We start from the raw sequence: 20,184 nt of genomic DNA, 5'->3' as shown, positions 1-20,184 counted from the left end.
GGCTGTGAACACTATACTGTCATTTGTTAATGATACTGTCACTTGGAGTCCAAACTGAAGGACGAGGCCAACCTGCACTAATGACTTCACCTATCACCCACATGTGCTCATCATCAGGCAACTATCAATGAGTTCCAGAGGGACCTTCAGGTCTCATTTCAGTCAGTAAGATGGCGTCTAAGGCAAATTCATGAGCCATAACCACCCACACAAGGCAGTCCAGATTGATGTGATCACCTTTATTGTCATTGCCAATAGGTAATGGCAATAACAATTGTGCCTAACAGTAACACTCACACCCACAAGAGAACCATTCCATTACCACTCCTCACAAGAAACACATGGAACACGAAAGTGCACAGGTCTCTTCTGTTCAGGATTATTGTTTAGTGTGATTTGGAATACCTCTACACTGGCTGGATTAAAAGCCAAAGAAAGGGCTGCAGCCCTGATGGCAGCACATGACAGAATCCAAAGTTGCTCAAGCATATATAAATGTTGGGTCACTCAGACTGAAATCTGGTTGAGTTGGTCTGTGAAAGGCCATATTCAAAGTCAGTGATGATTTCCAGCATAGCAGAACATGATACCAGCCATGTCCAGAGTTCTTGCTATTTTTCATCTTACATGAAAGGGCAAATCCAGAAGGTCTAGTTGTCAGTCCAAGCTGTTGTTTGACTCAGGAATATGATTTATTTTCCAATCATGGAGTGAATCTATAAAGAAAAAGAAAATATAGGTCTCTCCCTCCCTCCCTCTCTGAGTTAAAGGAATTCCTATTCTCAGGTCCAAGGATCTGGCTCTCCCTCCACAGCCATGAAACTGAGGTCTGTCACACTACCAGCTATTCACTCAACCTTTTTTCCACATGCCCCTTTTTAATATGAATAAAAAAATTAGGTAAGAGAGGAGCAAGAGCATTTGAACAACATTGAGATCTATATTATAGCCTAAATTTGGCTAGTATGAGTTACTATTAGTGAACCATGTTTAAAAGCATGACGAGAGAATCTTCAATGCTAAAATAGGATTTGTGCTGGGGGTGCAACTCAGTGGTAGAGTATATACTTGGCATGTGTGAGGCCCTGAGTTCAATCCCAGGAACAACAAATAAACAAATAGTATAGGATACTTTTGTTTCCAAAAGGCTCATTTTTGGCTAGATGCCACCTGAAGGGTCTAGCACCTTGACTGGAATGGTTTTGCTATACAAGAAACAGATATATCCCACCAGGAATGATCAAGGTGGACTCATAAATATTCAAAATAAATGTAAAGAATCATTCAGAAGGTGGTATGTCTGTCAACATACAAGATTTCAGGGGTGGGGATGCAATTTCCATATCTAAACATTTACTTTTTCTTGTGTGTAAATCGCTGTTTTTAAAGGCTGAAGGATAATATGTAAAAAATTGACTTTGCATCCTTCCTTGCCTTTACAATAAAGTTTTTCTCCACTGTGAGGTCAAATGAACATCAAAGTATTTAACAATTACAACTTTTCCACATATCATACATCAACAGTGTTTTCTCTCCAGTGGAAGAGCCTATATTTTTAATAGGTCCCTGAGAATTAGGATTTTCATGTTTGTTACATTATATGGCTCCAGGATGAGTTCTCACAATACTGCATCATGATCAGATTCCAATGATTCTAACACAATTCTTAAATTCATGGGGCATCTTGAGAATAGAGGTCTTTCAATCCTTTGAAATAAACTGGCATAATTGAGGGCTGTTCCACATTCTTCACATTAATAAGGTTTTTCATCAGTAAAAATTCCAGTGTGATGATTAAGACGTGAAGAACTCCTAAAGGATTTTTGGCATTCCTTCCATTCAAAGGGTTTCTGTTCAGTTTGAGTTATTAAATGTTCTGTTAGCAAATAAAGCCTATTATAGGTGTTCTCACATTCCTGATATTTACAGGGCTTCTCCCTAGTGTGAATTCTTACATGGTGATATAGGTTTGAGGATGTAGTGAAGGATTTCCCACATTCCTTACATTCATAGGGTTTCTCCCCTGTGTGAGTTCTTACATGTTCAGCTAGGCTTGAAGAAACGGTAAAGGCTTTCCCACAATACTTACATTTATATGGTTTTATTCCAGTATGAATTCGAATGTGCTTATTAAGACATGAGGAATTTCCAAAAAATTTTCCACATACCTTACACTGAAAGGGCTTTTCCCCTGTGTGAGTTTTTACATGTTCAGTCAGCAGATAACACCTTTTGTAGGCTTTCCCACATTCCTTACATTCATAAGGTTTCTCTCCAGTGTGGGTTCTTATGTGCACAATGAGACATGAGGAAGTTGTGAAGGCTTTCCCACATTCCTTACATTCATAGGGCCTCTCTCCAGTGTGAGTTCTTACATGTTCAGCTAGACTTGAGGAAACAGTGAAAGCTTTCCCACAGTATTTACATTTATAAGGTTTTACTCCAGTATGAATTCGAATGTGTTTATTACGGCAGGCAGAACTTCTAAAGGATTTTCCACATAACTTACATTCAAAGGGCTTCTCCACCGTGTGAGTTTTTAAATGTTCAGTTAGCAAGTAACACCTTTTGTAGGCTTTCCCACATTCTCTACATTGATAAGGTCTCTCTCCAGTGTGAGTTCTTACATGTTTCCGTAAGTATGAGGAAGCATGGAAGGCTTTCCCGCATTTTTCACATTCATAGGGCTTCTCTCCAGTGTGAGTTCTTACATGTTTACGCAGGTAGGAAGAAGCATGGAAGGCTTTACCGCATTCCTCACATTGATAGGGTTTCTCTCCAGTATGAATTCTTAAATGTTCAGTTAGGTTTGAAGTGGCAGTAAAGGCTTTCCCACATGCCTTACATACATAGGGCTTCTCTCCGGTGTGTGTTTGTACGTGTGTGGTAAGGCCTGAGCGTTTAGTGAAGGCTTTTCCACATTCTTTACATTTATAGGGTTTCTCTCCAGTATGAATTCTGAAATGTTCAGTTAGGCTTGAAGAAGTAGTGAAGGACTTCCTACATTCTTTACATTCATAGAGTTTCTCCCCTGTGTGGGTTCGCATGTGACTGTTAAGATTTGAAGAATAACCAAATACTTTTCCACAAACCTTACATTCATAGGGTTTTTCCCCAGTGTGGGTTCGCATGTGACTATTTAGGTTTGAAGAATATCCAAATACTTTCCCACAAACTTTACACTCATAGGCTTTTATGGTATACATTTGAATAGGCACAGTTCCACTTGTGGGAAATGTAAAATCTCCTGCATACTGCTTCAATTCAAAGAGTTTTTCTCCATTGTGATTTCTCAAATGAGCCTGAAAGTATGGCTGATTGAGGAAGGCATAGTCATTGCATTCAAAGGATTTGTCTTGTGTGATGGTTTTCTGGTAAACATCATTTGGAGTCAGGCTAAAAGCTCTTTCACACTGACTCAATGCAGAAAGTGTCTGTTCAGTAGAGGTTTTGTGAGGAGTAGGAAAATACCTTCCATACTGATTAGAGTCACAAGGGTTCCTTGAATTTTGAATTTTCATGTGTGTCTTGAAATATGAGTGTTCACTGAAGATTTCTCCATATTGCAGATAGTTACAGAGTTCCCCTGCACTTTGGTTTCCCACCTGCTGATAAGGGATGAAATATGGTTAAAGATTTTTTTCAAATGAAATGGATTTTACCTATCTGAAAGCAAAAATAAAACATAATTGATTCTTACTGTTTTTATTACATGTATAGGAATTCCTACTCTGTGAACTTCTCTCAAATTGAATGAAGGAATACTGCAAGGATTCTGAACCATCTATTTTAGTCTTAGGATAATTCCTGTACATTTTCATAAAATTCTTTTAAGAATCTCAGTACCCAACTTTATATGTGGGAAAGTGTACTTCTAAGAACTCTGAAGCTCCAGATTTTGAGCTTGGATTAGGGTATCCTAAATTCATCACATTCAGGATCTCAGGATCCCTTTAGAGGCATTTCCCCTGCTAGGGTAAATGTTATTTCTCTCAAGCATCTCTTGGGCCAGGAATGCAGCTCAGTGGTAGAATGCTTGCCTAGCTCAAGGTCTTGGTTTGATTCCCAGCACCACGGAAACAAAAAAAAAACAAGTCTCATTGATACAGATTTTCTATAAGAGAATTCCCCATCTTTTTCAAGTATGATAAATGAGGATTCACCAATACTGCAACCTTCTCCCTATTGACAAATGGTTGAATGATGAATAAAGAATGTATTTAGAGGGTTATTATAAATTTCACCATTTTCATTCTTTCATATAGTTATTGCCATGTCAATTCTATAGTACTCAATGAAGGAACAATAGGACTAAAATTCTGTGATATCTGTTCTAATGTTAAAAAGATTAAGATAATTGCTTTAAAAACTCCTATGTCCAGAATTCCAAGATATGTGGGACTGTGTACTTGTGGCATCCCTGAAGGAACTGGCTTCACAATAGTTTGGGATACTATTGATATTATACTCAAAATTGATATTATATTCAAAGTATCTCTCCTGACATATTGCTTCCCTCCCACTTGGATGAATGTTACTATCTATAACAGAATTCACATCTTCTCTGAGTGTGGAAAACAACAACATCTTTTGTTAATCTTACCATTTGTATCCCACTGGAAATTCGTTCCCTCAAAATATTCTGCTGAAATGCTGCCTCTTCAGTGCTAACGTGCATTTTCCTTTCTAAATATGATCAGAAGACAAATTTAAGATTTGGAGAAAGAAATGGTAGATTGTAGAAATTAAAAATAATAGGGCTTATATGTATTTGTTTTAACATTCTTTCTTTTCTTTCTTCTTCTTCTTCTTCTTTTTTTTTGGGGGGGGGGTACCAGGGATTGGAGCCACATCCATAGCCCTTTTTATATTTTATTTAGAGACAGGGTTTTGCTAAGTTGCTGAGGCTGGCTTTGAACTTGTGATCCTCCTGCCTCAGCCTTGTATGCCACATGCCCAGCCACTGTATTTGTTTTCAAATTAAACATGGTATAAAAAAAAGTGGGCTGGTGTTGGAAACCAGTACAGCACTTGTCTTGCATTCCTGGGTTCAATCCCTAGAGCCAAAAGAACAAACCAACCAACCAAACCAAACAAACCAAACAACAACAACAACAAAAAAGATAAAGGAAAAAAATATGGGGGAAAAAAAGCAATGTTTGAGCATTTTAACTAGATCAAATTTGGCAACAGTAAAGTCGTGGATCATAGTCTTAAATAGTTTATTATAAACTGATTCTTTAAAAATTAGAACTTAGCTTTGCGCAGTGGCAGTATCGTAGCCAATGAGGTTTATCCGAGGCGCGATTATTGCTAATTAAAAATTAGAACTGATGGTAAACAAGAATAATATTATCAGGCATGAAAAGAAGAAAAGATCTAGACAAAGAACAAATTTTAAAAAAAAGACAACAGTTCATTTTGGAGATCACAGGAAAGTCTGAGTAGACAGAGTATGAGAAGCTGAGATTTTCTACCTTCTCAGAGTAATGTCCTGAACCTTCTTAAATCAAGCACACCTTAAAAAGTTTCATGATCCTTCCAAACTCAATAAACTTCTCCTTGATCACAGTTGCCCTCCAGACTCACTCACCTTGGAGATCTCCTGTCTGCATATCCTCTTCTTGTTCTAACCATGAGATGAGACTGGGTTTGGTGGGTTCACATCCTGTACATGGGGAAAGATATTCATGAAATAGGTTCATGCAACAGATGATAAAACAGTATAGTTCTAATAATACTGTTTCTAATGAAAGCAGAAGAATTATTTCAAAAGAGTGAAGTATGCAAGTATCATCTCTTTCTGTACCCAAAAATGATTAGTTATCTTGGAATTCTGAAGACCCAAATTAATGCTAACAAACAAAACACTAACACTGAATCAAACAGAAAGTAAAGTGAAACAAAAAGATCCTTGTTTTTCTGGGGAAAAACTATACCAGAAATCACAAATTATAATGCATTAGATACAAATGGGTGGCTTGATAACATGCACTGACAGGGATCTATCTGGAATTTCTGATTCAGTATGTCAAAGGAAGAAACTGATAATTTACATTTCTAACAGGATCACAGTGATTTGTTCATCTTGGACCACATTTTGAGAACCACCATGTTAGATCATGGTTTTGCTTTCTGCAGTTTTAGTTACCTACCATCAACTAAGGTCCATAAATATTAAGTAGTAAATTCCAAAAATAAACAATTTGGAAGTTTTAAATCACACAATGTTCTGAGTAGCTTATGAAAGCTCACAATATTCTATTCTGTCCTATCCATGGGATATGAATTATCCCTTTATCCATCACAGCCATACTTCGTATGCTACCTGCCCATTAGTCTTTAACAAGCCATCTCACTTATCAAGTTGACTGTCACAGTGTAGCAGTGCTTTTGTGTAAATAACCCTTGTCTTACCTAATAATAACGGACCCAAAGCAGACTGTAATTATGATGACAATTTGAACATGCCAAAGAGAAGCCACAGTGCTCCATTTAATCTAAAAGTTGAAAGATCTTGGCTTAATAAGGAAAAGAAAAAATATCATATGCTAAGGTTTCTAATATCTACATAAGAAGGAATCTTCAACCTGTGAAACTGTGAAGAAGGAAAAAGAAATACATGCTACTTTCACTGTCACATCTTAAAATATTATTTTGAATTTGTATGAGTTTGGTTTCAGAACTCCACTGGGGATCTTGAGACATATCCCCCATGGATAAAGGGGGACCACTGAATTAGGGTAAAGACTATGTTCCTATTGTTTCCCAATGTATTTGGTGTTGAGATCACTGATTGTGCAGTACTTTAAGGACAGAACATCCATTTCTTCCCTAAGAGCTACAAGGAATGATGGCAGTCTTACCCAACGAGACCAGGTTCTGGTAGTTCTCCAGCATCACATCTCTGTATAGGTCTCTGTGAGTTTGATCCAATAAAATCCACTCTTCTTGAGTGAAGTTCACAGCCACATCCTCAAAGGTCACCAAGTCCTAAATTGTTAAACACATGGCAGCCTGAGTAATAAGTTATAATAGTAATATCTCTATCAATGTTGACTAAAGAACGAGGAAGTGAGGCCAATGCCTATGCAAGGATCTGATGGTTTTCACTGTCTATTGCAAAGTTCAATGGTCCCAGGAACTCTTTCTCTATCCACATGCACTTACTGCCCATCTCCTGAATCATATGGCTTTTATGGCTCTACTGAAAAATGAATTTATCGCACCACACTTAGACTAGAAGCTCTTTTCTTATTTCCTTCTATTTTTTTTTTATATTTATTTTTTAGTTTTTCGGCGGACACAACATCTTTGTTTGTATGTGGTGCTGAGGATCGAACCCGGGCCACACACATGCCAGGTGAGCGCGCTACCGCTTGAGCCACATCCCCAGCCCCTTATTTCCTTCTATTAAAGTATACTCCTATCATATGCTTGATAAACAGGACAAATGAATAGTCTTTTATGGAAAAGGACACTTTTTTCTTTCTTAACATCTGGCAGAGTACTTGGCAAAAGAAGAATCACACCATACCCTTGTCACCATTAGTGTCATCATTGCTTAGTAATTACTGAAATATTGGGATGATTTTCAGATAACACCTCATTGATAAGAAGACACCATTCCTGTAAATTCATCTGGGGACTTATTTGATTGAGGCTCTACTGACTTTAAATAGTTGTGGAGATAAGTCTGTCTAGAAGAAAATGTGCCTGGTGGAGGCAAGCATGTCATTCTGTTCGACAGTTTCTGCATACCTGGTAATAGTTTATCAGGCAGTCTGCCATCTTTTCTGCTTTTATCTTTTCTTCAAGTAGGCTGAATGGATCCCTGAAAAGAACTGCTCCTGGAAAAGAAAGAAGGCATGAGAATCGGTACTACCCTAATTCCTACACTTACATGCCTAGAAGCCATTCCATCCTACCATGAAGCTGCCATGTAATCCTGCACATTTGAAAAGCTCTCTCTCTCTCTCTCTCTCTCTCTCTCTCTCATATGTGTACTACTATCATAGAATGCTAGAGCAGTCCTGTCTCACCTAGAGCTAGAAAAAGGGATGGTGAGTGGTACTGCCCATTACAAAAACTACGATAGTTCATTTTACAGGTAAGCAAACTTAAATTCAGAGAAATTGTCTTCATTTATCCATGATGAAAATTCTCAAGGATATCATGCAGCACATACACCAGGGGGCTCATATGCACAACAGTATTATCTAGCCTACTTTGGCATCTCCAAAAAAACAAAAAATAAAAAGCTGGGTGGTGTGGCTGCTCAGGCCTGGGCCAATGGGCTCTGTTACACAAGGTGGATATAAAGCAGAATCTCTATAAAAGAACATTAACAGGACTGGTCAGGGGCCAATCAATAACCATCATTCTGTGAGGATGAAGGCAAAGTTTTCTGGAACGCTGTTTTCCTAGATGCCAAGACCACTACAGGCAGCTTATGAATCTTGGAGGATAAGGGAAATCTCCATTCTTCCTTATAGAGCAGTACTTCATCATTTGTCATCAAACATTGGCTTACTCGCCACAGATGATATAAAGAAAGCCACTAAATACAGTGTAACCTGTTAACATAAGTATTAATAACACCCACTATCATTTACTGAGGACCAGAAAGTATGCATTTACACTAGAGGTCAGTATACACACACACACACACACACACACACGTGTGTGTGTGTGTGTGTGTGTGTGTGTGTGTAGAGAGAGAGAGAGAGAGAGAGAGAGAGAGAGAGAGAGAGGCGCGTGAGGGCACAGGGGAGACAGACTGACTTATGTATCTTTCCAACCATTCACCGTAGACATCAAATCCCTATTTAATGCTGGAAAAAAACTAGATTCAAACAATAAAAGGATTTGTTCCATATCACCCATTTAGGAAGTGGTGAACCAGGGCCCAACTGTAGCTAAAGTGGTCCTGATCACCTGAGGTTGCTGTCACATTCCAGGACGATTAGAAGTTGGTCTAGACCTGCAATGTCTAGAGCACCACAATGTACTGTCTCATCACATGTGTTAACGTTCATTTTATATGAAGCTAGTATGATGGAAAAGAATTAAAATTTATTTCTTTATTTTTTTCCTTGCAGTGCTGGAGATGGAACTCAGGGCCTCACACATGCTAGGCAAGCACTCTAATACCACTGAGCTAATCCTCAGCCCTTGAATTGTATATTTATTTATTTTTTGTTTGTTTTTGTACTGGGGATTGAACCCAGGGGTGTTTAACTCCTGAGCCACAACCTCAGCCCTTTTTATTTTTTGAGACAGGGTCTAAGTTGCTTAGGGTCTTCCTACGTGGTTAAGGTTGGCCTCAAACTTGCAAACCTCTTGCCTCAGTGCGACCTTTTTTTTTTTTTTTTAAGGAATAAGATTTATTTAAGTGCGAAGATAGAAACAACTCCTGCAGGGGCAGGAGGAGGACCCCAAGAGGGGTTGCCCTGGGTACGACTTTAACAGCTAAATTAGCTAGGCGACTAAAACTTGGATTCAACGATGACCTACAGTTAGTGAGGCTGACATGCCAGAACTTCCCTGGCATAATGTGACAGAAGGGATCCTAGAAACAGGAAAGTTCTATTGAATTTGCCAGCTGATTTCCACACCCCTCCCACCCTTACCCCAATCTATGTTGATGATCCAGAAGACAATACTTTCTTTATGGAGATAACAAAAAAATTATGCCAGATATTCATGTACTGATACCATCACTGAAATGCACACAGAGTTCCTCTATTCCAATGGCAAAAGTCAAAACCAGAGCAGCAGAAATCAAGTGTTGGCACTTAGACATCAACATCACAAGGCCACATCAACTCTCTGCTGGTTACACTTCAGGTGGTACCACCATCCATGGGCTCACAAAATACTTTAGCCACAGTGACAGCACTCACATGGCACTGGCTAGGGAAACCATTCCAGTGCAAATTAGTGCAACAATGGGAGTAGTCTCTGCAATCAACTAGTATTAACACATTCCCCATTATTGAGAAGTAGCTGATCTAAATGAGGGGGAATGCCTTCCCGAAAACTCAGCTGCAGGGCCTGCTGTGAGACAACTTTAAGAAAGGGTGGCATTCTGTCTCATATGACACAGTGCTTTGAATTAGAGTCTTACATGGTACTGTCTCCCCCACAACCAGATTACATGGGCCCAAGATTGATGAATAAGGGTAGAAATGGCTCTATTGACAGACATTTTGCTTCCAATCCCAATAACATAGAACACTTTGGAGATTTCTGCCCCTATTTGGGACTGCTTTCCCCAAGAGGCACAATTATATGATCCATCGATCTCCACCTTCTGGTAGACACCCTCCTGGATAATACCCTTATGTTATCTAACCCTCTAACCTGTTTCTAACAGAAATATGGTAAATGTGCAGGGATTATGTAAATGTAATTAAAGTCCCCAGTGAGTTAGTTTTGTTTATCAATGGGAAAAATATCCTAGTGGACTTGATCTAATCAGGGAGAAGTCTTATTGAGTGTCTAGGCTTTCTGAGGTCCAGAAATGAAGAGCAGACTGTGTACATGTATAAGAAACACCAACCAACCCAAATTCAATTTCTTCTCCAAATACTCTCACAACATAGATCACTTCTGAAACCAGATGTGTTGAAATATTCCTCACACACAGCAAATAATTCTTTCTGCAACAATCCTCCAATTCAATTCAGTTCTGACATTGTCTACCTGGAGATAGTATTAGATCTCACAGGTTGAGGGCTCAGTCCCTAAAACTGCCTTTACTTATCTATTTACTAAATTTATTTTGGTACTGGGGATTGAACTCAGAGCGTCCTGCACGCTAGGCAAGCACTCAACCATTGAACAACACCCTCTGCCCACCCCCACCCCAACACCTTTAATTACTGGTGCTTCTTACTAGCTATAATCAGGGTTCCCATAAACCCCTCCTCAAGTTCAATTAATTTGCTTGAGCCTCTCACAGAATTCAGGGAAACACATTCACCAGTTTATTATAAAGGGCGAAGTATATTTTCCCCACATTTTTCTTTGGAAAAAATGTGAAGCTACTAACAGGTCATTTGAACATAACATATAATATGCACACACTATAGTAGTGTTTGTGTCAGCTTTTCGCCACTATGATCAAAAGATCCAATAAGAAATATGTGGAGGAGTAAAAGTTTATTTGGTGCTCATGGTTTCAGAGGTCTCAGTCCATAGGTGGCTGACTCTGCTGCTTTGGCACAAAGTGAGGCAGAGCACCATAGCAGAAGGGTGTGGAAGAGGAAAGCAGCTCAAGTCATGGCAATCAGGAAGCAGAGAGAGCTCTGCTCACCAGGGACAAAATACAGACCCAAAAGACATGCTACCAATTACCTATTATCGCTTCCAGCCTACCCTACCTGCCTACTTATCACCACCATTCACTGACTTGATGTAAGGCTCTCACAGCCCAGTCATTTCACTTGTGAATTTTCTTGTATTGTCTCAGACATGGGCTTTTGGGGGAACACCTCATATCTAAATCATAACAAATAGGTCCACTAATTTTTAGCATTTTTTTCATGTTTTCTTTTTCCCACACACACATTTTATTGTATTTGAAAGCAAGCCTGTTGAAAATAAACTGTAAATATGATGATATTGGAACATTAAATACTTGGTAATGCATCTCCTAAAAAAAGGGATTAAATTCACAATAGTTTTTTTTATTCAAGAAAATGAATAGTGGGCTGGGTGAATATCTCATTGGTAAAATGCATGCACCAGGCCCTGGGTTCAATCCTCATCACACACAAATCCATAAAAAGAAAATTAATATACATAGTATTGTCTAATATCTACTCATTCAAATGTTAATTTAGTCACATTGTTCGGTTTTGGATATTGTTGAATCTAAAATCCAAGGTTTCTTATTACATTTGTTTATGTATTTTTAGTCCAACTATCTTGTCAAAGATAAACTATTCCTAGTGCAGTAAAGCCTCCTTCCTTACTGAAGGCACGGTTCTTAAATTCTGTGGGGATGGATGTACAGCCTTAGGAAGTTCGGATGAAGGGAATGCCTGTAAATTCGTGGTTTTGTTTATAAAAAGGCTTGTGTTCTACAAACGTTCGTGTTCACATACAAAACTAGGCACACCTTCGGCACCTAAGAAAGTACCTTCACCTTTCTAACAAAGTAGAGTATGAAAAGGTAACTATCTGATGCGCAAAGGCGGCACACTCTCATTTGAAACACTGAATTGCCTAAGAGGGGGGGAAAAGGTCCTCAGGAAACTTCGCCACCTCGCGCCCGGGGCATGGCGTGGAACCCACGCTCTGGACCTGAGCAAGCGCTCCGCCACCCAGCTACAGCTTCAGCCCCGAACCAGTTTTCTCGCAGGGCTCACCCCGACTCGCAGCAGTCGCCAGGTCCAAGAGGCGGGAGGACACAGCGACGTCAACACGACTCTAACTGCGGAAAGTCCTTTTCTTTCGAAAAATAAAATTTACAAAGGGAGCTACTGGAGAGGACGGCAGCAGATGAGATAACCGGGACGCAGGCTCACGTCACTTCCCGGGCCCACAGCACGACCGCCCTCTCGGCCCCGCTGGACGCTGGCTGAGGACCAGCCTTTGCGCCGAGGTCCCTTCGCTGCCTAGGCCAACTCGGTCCTGCAACAACTCCTTCCACCTTCCTCCGTGGAACTGACCCCGACCTGGACGTTCCCAAAACTGGAGAAGCCGGAAGGATCCGAGTCGCGCGGAGATTGCGTCATGAAAAGGGAGCGGGGTCGCTGACGTCACCTCCGCCCGGCCTCGGGCGGGGCACGCGGGCGGGGCTCGCAGCCTCGAGCCTCAGACCAATTGAACCTGATAAGGCCGGGATTCTGGTTTAGTCCCGCGTGCACGGGGAAGGGCCCCCGACGTCGGCTCGCCGAGGGACGCGAGGGCAGAAGCAAGGCGGGGTCACAGGCTGTTATGACGCGGCCCTGGGCGGGTACAGCGGGACGAGCCCCCGCGAGGGTGGGGACGGCGGAATAGGCCGGAACCCCGCCCCCCACGTCCCTAGAGCCCTTCGAATGATATCACATTGGCAAATCTGTCAATCAATGGTCGGTGCCCTCCATACACTGGGTCTTTTAACTATTTCTTATCTGGATACCCTGCTAAACCCTGTCTATTGCGTTACTTTTCAAAGTTATATATATTTTTAGAAACCTTGAATTGTTTCTTCTTCAAATATATTTTTATTATTCAGGTCTTAGCAGATGATCCGGGGACTCCCATTTGGATAGATCAGGCAGTCTTCATTTATTCAGCAAAAATTCTAGAATTTCTCCTGCAATGCCACTTGGCTGTGGTTTTCAGTGGGTAGCATTTGTAGAGTTAACAAAGATATTTCTCCTTTTTCTTTCTTTCTTTCTTTTTTTTTTGGTGTTGGAAATGGAACCCAGGACTTGTGCATTTTAAGCACGAATTCCACCAATGAGTTACATCCCCAGCCACAATAAAGATTTATATATATATATTTGGGGCTGGGGTTGTGGCTCAGCGGTAGAACGCTAACCTAGCATGTGCACGGCGCTGGGTTCAATCCTCAGCATCACATAAAAATAAATAAATAAAATAAAGACATTGTGTCCAACTACAACTAAAAAAATTAAAATAAAGTCTAGAAAATATATATATTTATCTTAAATCATAGTTATACATAAATGTGGGGTTCATTTTGGCATATTCATAAATGCACATAATTTGCTCCATTTCAGTCCCCAGTTCTATACCCTCCCCTAAGCCCCTTCCTCTTCTCTGTTGGTCTTCCCTCTATGGTTTTTTAATTAGTACGGTGGAGTTATATATACTTAAAATTGGAACTCATTGTGATACATTCATACATGCCCATAACATACTTTATTCAATGTCATGCCACTCTTTTTCCCATTTCCATCCCTCCCCCCTTCGTCTGGATCACCTTTCTCTCCATTGTTCTCCCTTCTATTTTCATGAGAGTCCCACAAACCCCCTTTTAAATTGCTTATTTCTCTCTAGTTTCTGCATGGGAACATTTGATCCTTGACTTTTTTTTTTTTTTTTTAAGAGAGAGACAGAGAGAGAGAGAGAGAATTCAACTTTTTTTTTTTTTTTAATTTTTTAGTTTTTGGCGGACACAACATCCTTGTCTGTATGTGGTGGTGAGGATCGAACCAGGCCGCACGCATGCCAGGCGAGCGCTGCCACAGCTTGAGCCGCATCCCCAGCCCTCGATCCTTGACTTTCTAAATCTGGCTTATTTCACTCAGCATAATATTCTCCAGTCTCATCTATTTACCAGCAAATGACATAATTTCATCATCTTTTTGGCTGAGTCAAACTCCATTGTGTATATATACCACATTTTTGTTTACCAATTGTCTATTGAGGGACACCTAGGCTGATTTCATAACTTGGCTATTGTGAATTGCACTGCTATAAACATTGACATGCATGTATCACTGTGGTGTGATGATTTTAGGGTAGTTTTTTTTTCTTTTGTTTTTGGATACATACCGAAAATTGGGATGGCTGGGTCAAATGGTGGTTCCATTTATGGTCTCTTTAAGAATCTATATACTGGGGCTAGGGTTGTGGCTCAGCGGCAGAGCACTTGCCTAGCATGTGCAAGGCACTGGGTTTGATTCTGAGCACCATATAAAAATAAATAATTAAAATTAACGTTAAAAAATAAGTTACAGGGGCTGGGGATGTGGCTCAAGCGGTAGCGCACTCGCCTGGCATGCATGCGGCCCGGGTTCAATCCTCAGCACCACATACAAACAAAGATGTTGTGTCCGCTGAAAACTAAAAAATAAATGTCAAAATATTCTCTCTCTCTCTCTCTCTCTCTCTCTCTCTCTCAAAAAAAGAAGCTGCTAAAAAAATAATAACTTACAAATCAACAAAAAAAAACCATAATAAAAATTTTTTTAAAAAGAATCTATATACTGCTCTGTAAAGTGATTGCACTAATTTGCAGTCCCATCAAGAATGCATGAGTATACCTTTTCCCCCACATCCTAACCAGCATTTATTGTTATTTGTGTTCTTGATGGTTGCCATGCTAACTGGAATAAGATGAAATCCCAGTGTAGTTTTGATTTACATTTCCCTGATTACTGCAGATGTTGAATATTTTTTCATATATGTATTGTTTTCATATATTTATAACTTTCTTCATTTGAGAGATGTTTATTTCATTTGTCCATTTATGGATTTGGTTATTTGGGGAAGTGGTGTTAAATTCTTTTCTGTATCTGGATATTAATCTCCAGTTGGAAGATTAACTAGCAAAGATCTTCTCCCATCTGTTGGCTCTCTCTTCATGCTCTTGTTTCCTTTGCTGTGCAGAAGCTTTGTAATTTGATACTGTTCCACTTCTTGGTTTTATTTGATTTACTTGATGTATTTGATTCTTGGTTTTATTTCCCGAGCTTTAGGAGTCTTATTAAGGAAGTCCGTGCCTGAGCCAATATGTTGGAGTGTTGACCCTATGTTTTCTTCTAGCAGTTGTAGTGTTTCTGGTCTAATTCCTAGGGTTTTGATCCACTGTTAGTTGATTTTTGTGCAGATGAGAGATAGGGATATAATTTCATTTTTCTACTTATGGAAATCCAGTTTTCTCAGCAACATTTGTTAAAAATGCTATCTTTTCTCCAATATATGGTTTTTGTACTTTTGACAAGAATCCAAATGACTGTACCTATGCGAAACTGTCTTTTTGTCTTCCATTTCATTGGTCTTCTTGAATTTTTATGCCAATTACATGTTGTTTTTGTTACTATAGCTCTGTAGCACAATTTGAGATCAGGTATTTTGATGCCACCAATGTCATTTATATTGTTCAGTATGCTTTGGCTATTTTTAGTTTATAATAAAGATATTTTTACACATTGATTTATTAACACATTTTATCAAGATTTCTTAGGCTGGGAATGTGGCTCAGTGGTAAAGGACTTATCTGGCATTCCTGGGTTTGATCCCCAGCACCAATAAATTTTGAAAAAGAAATGTGTATCAAGAATTCTTCAAGAATTGATGATTATTTTGCTATGCTAATATGCAACATTTGGGGAGGTTTTGCCAGGAATTGAACCCAGGGGTGTATAACCCCTGAGCCACATCCCCACCCCTTTATATTTATTTATTTTTGAGACAGGGTCTTGCTAAATTGCTTAGGGCCTCGCTAAGTTGCTGAGGCTAGTTTTGAATTTATTTTTTTTAGCTTTAGATGGATAAAACACCTTTATTTTTTAATTTTAATTTATTTTTATGTGGTGCTGAGGACTGAACCCAGTGTCTCACACATGCTAGGCAAGTGCTCTACCACTGAGCCACAACCCCAGCCCTAGTTTTGAATTTATGATGCTCCTACCTCAGCCTACCAATCTGCTGGGATTACAGGCATGCACCAACACATTCAGTGCTAATTTGTTTTTTATAATTTTTTATTTGTTTTAATTAGTTACACATGACAGTAGGATGCATTTATGTACTTTTATATATCATACATAATTGGGATATAATTTCTCATTTTTCTGAGTGTACAAGCTGCAGAATCATATTGGTCATGCAGTCACAAATATATAGTAATAATGTATGCTTCATTGTACTATCTTTCCTTCCCCATATCCCATCCCCTCCCCTCCCATCACTTCCCTTTACCTAATCTAAGGTAGTGCTATTCTTCCCTAGTGCCCCCTGCCACCATATTGTGAATTAGCATCTGCATATTAGAGAAAACACTTGTCCTTTGGTTTTGTGAGATTGGCTTATTTCACTTAGTATGATATTCTCCAACTCCAACCATTTACTGGCAAATGCCATAACCTTACTCTTCTTTAAAGCTGAGTCATATTCCATTGAGTATATATACCACATTTTCTTTATTCATTCATCTATAGAGGGACACCTAGGTTGGTTCCATAGTCTTGCTATTGTGAATTGAGCTGCTATAAACATTGAGGTGGCTGTGTCAATATAGTATGCTGACTTTAAGTCCTTTGGGTATAAAACAAGGAGTGGGATAGCTGGGTCAAATGGTGGTTCCATTCCCAATTTTCTAAGGAATCTCCATACTGTTTTCCGTAGTGGTTGTACCCGATTTGCAGTGCCACCAGTAATGTATGAGTGTACATTTTCCCCCACATCCTCACCAACATTTACTGTTGCCTGTATTCTTGATGATTGCCATTCTGACAGGAGTGAGATGAAATCTTAGTTTTGATTTGCATTTCTCTAATTGCTAGAGGTGTTGAACACTTTTTCATATATTTGTTGATCAATTGTATTTCTTCTTCTGTGAAATGTCTGTTCAGTTCCTTAGCCCATTTATTGATTGGGCTATTTGGTTTTTTGGTTAAGTTTTTTGAAATTTGAATCCATCTTATTAACTGATTCTCGATTTTACTTCTTGTGCTTTAGGAGTCTTGTTAAGGAAGTCAGATCCTAGGCCAATGTGGTGAAGATTTGGACCTATATTTTCTTCTATTAGGCACAGGGTCTCTGTTCTGGTGCCTATTTGTTGATCCACTTTGAGTTGATTTTTTTGCAGGGTGAGAGATAGAGGTTTAATTTCATGCCAGCACCATTTATTGAATAAACCATCTTTTCTCCAGTGAATGTTTTTGGCATCTTTGTCTAGTATGACATAACCATATTTATGCGGGTTTGTCTCTGTGTTCTCTATTCTGTACCATTGGTCTACAAGTCTATTTTGGTGCCAGTACCTTGCCATTTTTATTACTATAGCTTTGTAGTATAGTTTAAAGTCTGGTATTGTGATGCCTCCTGCTTCACTTTTCTTGCTAAGGATTGCTTTAGTTATTCTGGGTCTCTTATTTTTCCAAAAAATTTCATGATTGCTTTTTCTAATTCTATGAAGAATGTCATTGGGATTTTAATTGGAGTTGCATTAAATCTATATAATGCTTTTGATAGTATGGCAATTTTGACAATATTAATTCTGCCTATCCAGGAGCATGGGAGATCTTTCCATCTTCTGACGTCTTCTTCAATTTCTTTCTTTAGGATTTTGTAGTTTTCTTTGTAGAGGTCTTTACCACTTTTGTTAGATTGATTCTCAGGTTTTTTGTTGTTGTTGTTGTTGTTTTTGTTGTATTTTTGTTGTTTTGTTTTTTTTGAGGCTATTGTGAATGGAGTGGTTTTCCTAACTTCTCTTTCAGTGGATTCTTTGCTGATGTATAGGAATGCGTTTGATTTATGGGTGTTGATTTTATATCCTGCTACTTTGCTGAATTCATTTATTAGTTCTAGAAGTTTTGTGGTGGAATTTTTTGGATCCTCTAGAAATAGAGTCATGTCATCAGCAAAGAGTGGTATTTTAAATTCTTCTTTAATGTGCAACTATTGATGTATAAAATATTTATGTTTTACACAGTCCAAGAGATTGTTTTTCTATAATTTGAATGTAATAACTTGCCTTAAGTCTTGTCATCCTTAAATCTTGTTATTGGGGACATAACTCAGTGGTTGAGTGCTTGTCGGGGATTGATCCCCAGCACAACAAAAAGAAAAAGAAAAGAAAAGAAAAAGTCTAATCAAATTGATTATATATAGATTATCAAAGTTTCCTTTGATTTTTTTTTTTAAGTACTGGAGATTAAACCTAGGGGGACTCTACCACTAAGCTCTAATCCCCCATCCTTTTTATTTTGAGTCAAGGTCTTGCTAAGTTGCCCAGGCTGACCTCAAACTTGTGATTTTCCTGCATCAGCCTCCTAAGTAGCTGGAATTGCAGGCATGCACCACTACACACAACTCAAATTTTCTTTTGAAAGATACTTCTTTATGAAAGATTTGTATCTTGGGATTGGGGCTCAGTGGTAGAGTGCCTAGTATTCAAGAGTCTGTGGCTTTGATTTCCAACACTGCAAAAAAGAATTAATATATTTTGGCATGCATTGTGGGATAGTGGATCCAATATATCTTCCTCTAGAAGGATGGCCAGTTATTGGAGTACCACTTATTAAGAAACTGTCCCTGACCTATTGATGAAATCCCACCTTGAATAAACAATAATTCCTATACATACTTTTGTCAGTTTCTAGACATTCTATGCTAGTAATGTATTTACTCACACTAATATCAATATCATATTATTATTATTATTATTATTATTATTATTTTAGTTGTAGGTGGACACAATATCTTTGTTTCATTTATTTATTTTTTAATGTGGTGCTGAGGATCAAACCCAGTGCCTCACACATGCGAGGCAAGTGCTCAACCACTGAGCTACAACCCCAGCCCAATATTATATTATTTTTATTCCTTTTTTTTTAAATTGAGTCGTTTTCTTTTCTTTTGGTGCTGGATACATGGCCTCCTGAATGCTAAGCATATACTTTACCACCAAGCCACCCCTTTGTTCCCAAAAGTTTTATATCAATAGTGCTAAAAATATAATGGTAGCTAACGTTTGTTGCCTACTACTAGTCTATATGCTTCACAGACATTGAATTCTTCATGGTCACAATTAGGTTGGTACTATCATGATTTTCCCTTTTACTCAATTTACAGAATAGCTTAAACTATTGCTTACCATAAACAATGCATTTGAAACTGTAAAATTTATTTTTTAGTATATTCACAGAGATTTGCAGTCAGCACAATTTTAGAACCCTTTCTCTTACAGCCATTTTCTTACTCCCTTAATCTCTGAACAACCACAAAGCTACTAATTATAGATCTGCCTTTTGTAGAAATTTCATGTAACAAAATCATACAATCTTTGACCAATAGTTTCTTTTACACAGCATTTCTTTCAGGGTTCATCTGGGATATAGTGTATTTCTTTCCCTTTTATTGCTGGATGATATTCTGTTGTGTGGATATAATTTATCCATCAGTTCATGGACATTTGTTTGGACTTTTGGGACCTCATACATAATGCGGCTATAAAAATTTACCAATATCTTTTTATATATACTTGAGCTTTTAGGGATATTCCAAGGAGTGGAATTGCTGGGTCAATTAGAAACTGTATGTTTTTAAATGTGCAGAACTCCCAGGCTATTTTCCAAAATGGCTGAAGCATTTTCCATTACTGCAGGAAGTGTATGAAATTTCCAGTGTCTCCACAGCCTTTCTAACATTTACATTTCGTTTTAGTCATCCTAGTGAAGTGATGTGATTTTTTTGGGGGGGGGGGGGGGGTAA

At 38.7% G+C, this 20,184-nt stretch overlaps 1 protein-coding gene, 1 long non-coding RNA gene and 1 pseudogene across 2 annotated transcripts in view; 2 read left to right on the top strand and 1 right to left on the bottom strand.

The window, feature by feature from the left end:
* Positions 1–218: 218 nt before the first annotated feature.
* LOC107145153 (zinc finger protein 121-like) lies at positions 219–12,752 on the bottom strand. Its single transcript, XM_015488960.2, has 6 exons — positions 12,378–12,752; positions 7,762–7,850; positions 6,867–6,993; positions 5,594–5,668; positions 4,604–4,686; positions 219–3,608 (listed from the first exon to the last, which is right to left on the bottom strand). Exons 2-6 carry the CDS (start codon positions 7,789–7,791, stop codon positions 1,755–1,757), a joined length of 2,169 nt encoding a protein of 722 aa, XP_015344446.1. The 5' UTR covers positions 7,792–7,850; positions 12,378–12,752; the 3' UTR covers positions 219–1,754.
* The window catches only part of LOC125613790, a 19,941-nt gene continuing 2,140 nt past the window's right edge, over positions 2,384–20,184 (top strand). Inside the window, exons 1-2 of the long non-coding RNA XR_007344366.1 lie at positions 2,384–2,417; positions 12,423–12,426. This is a non-coding gene — a long non-coding RNA (uncharacterized LOC125613790). The remainder of the gene's footprint in view (positions 2,418–12,422; positions 12,427–20,184) is intronic.
* LOC125613854 lies at positions 5,257–5,339 on the top strand (annotated as a pseudogene).

This window comes from Marmota marmota, unplaced genomic scaffold, assembly GCF_001458135.2.
Source record: "Marmota marmota marmota unplaced genomic scaffold, marMar, whole genome shotgun sequence".
In the NCBI taxonomy this organism is placed as follows: Eukaryota; Metazoa; Chordata; class Mammalia; order Rodentia; family Sciuridae; genus Marmota; species Marmota marmota.
This window is presented reverse-complemented; position numbering and strand designations above follow the sequence as displayed.

Bases quoted from the DNA above. Each gene is read 5' to 3' on its own strand.
- LOC107145153 (XM_015488960.2), bottom strand. From the start codon at position 7,791: ATGGCAGACTGCCTGATAAACTATTACCAG. The intron at 6,994-7,761 runs GTATGCAGAAAC...TTAACAATTTAG, and splicing joins GCCTGATAAACTATTACCAG to GACTTGGTGACCTTTGAGGA. The intron at 3,609-4,603 runs GTAAGATTAACA...ATCCCTTATCAG, and splicing joins TTTCCAGTGGGATACAAATG to CAGGTGGGAAACCAAAGTGC.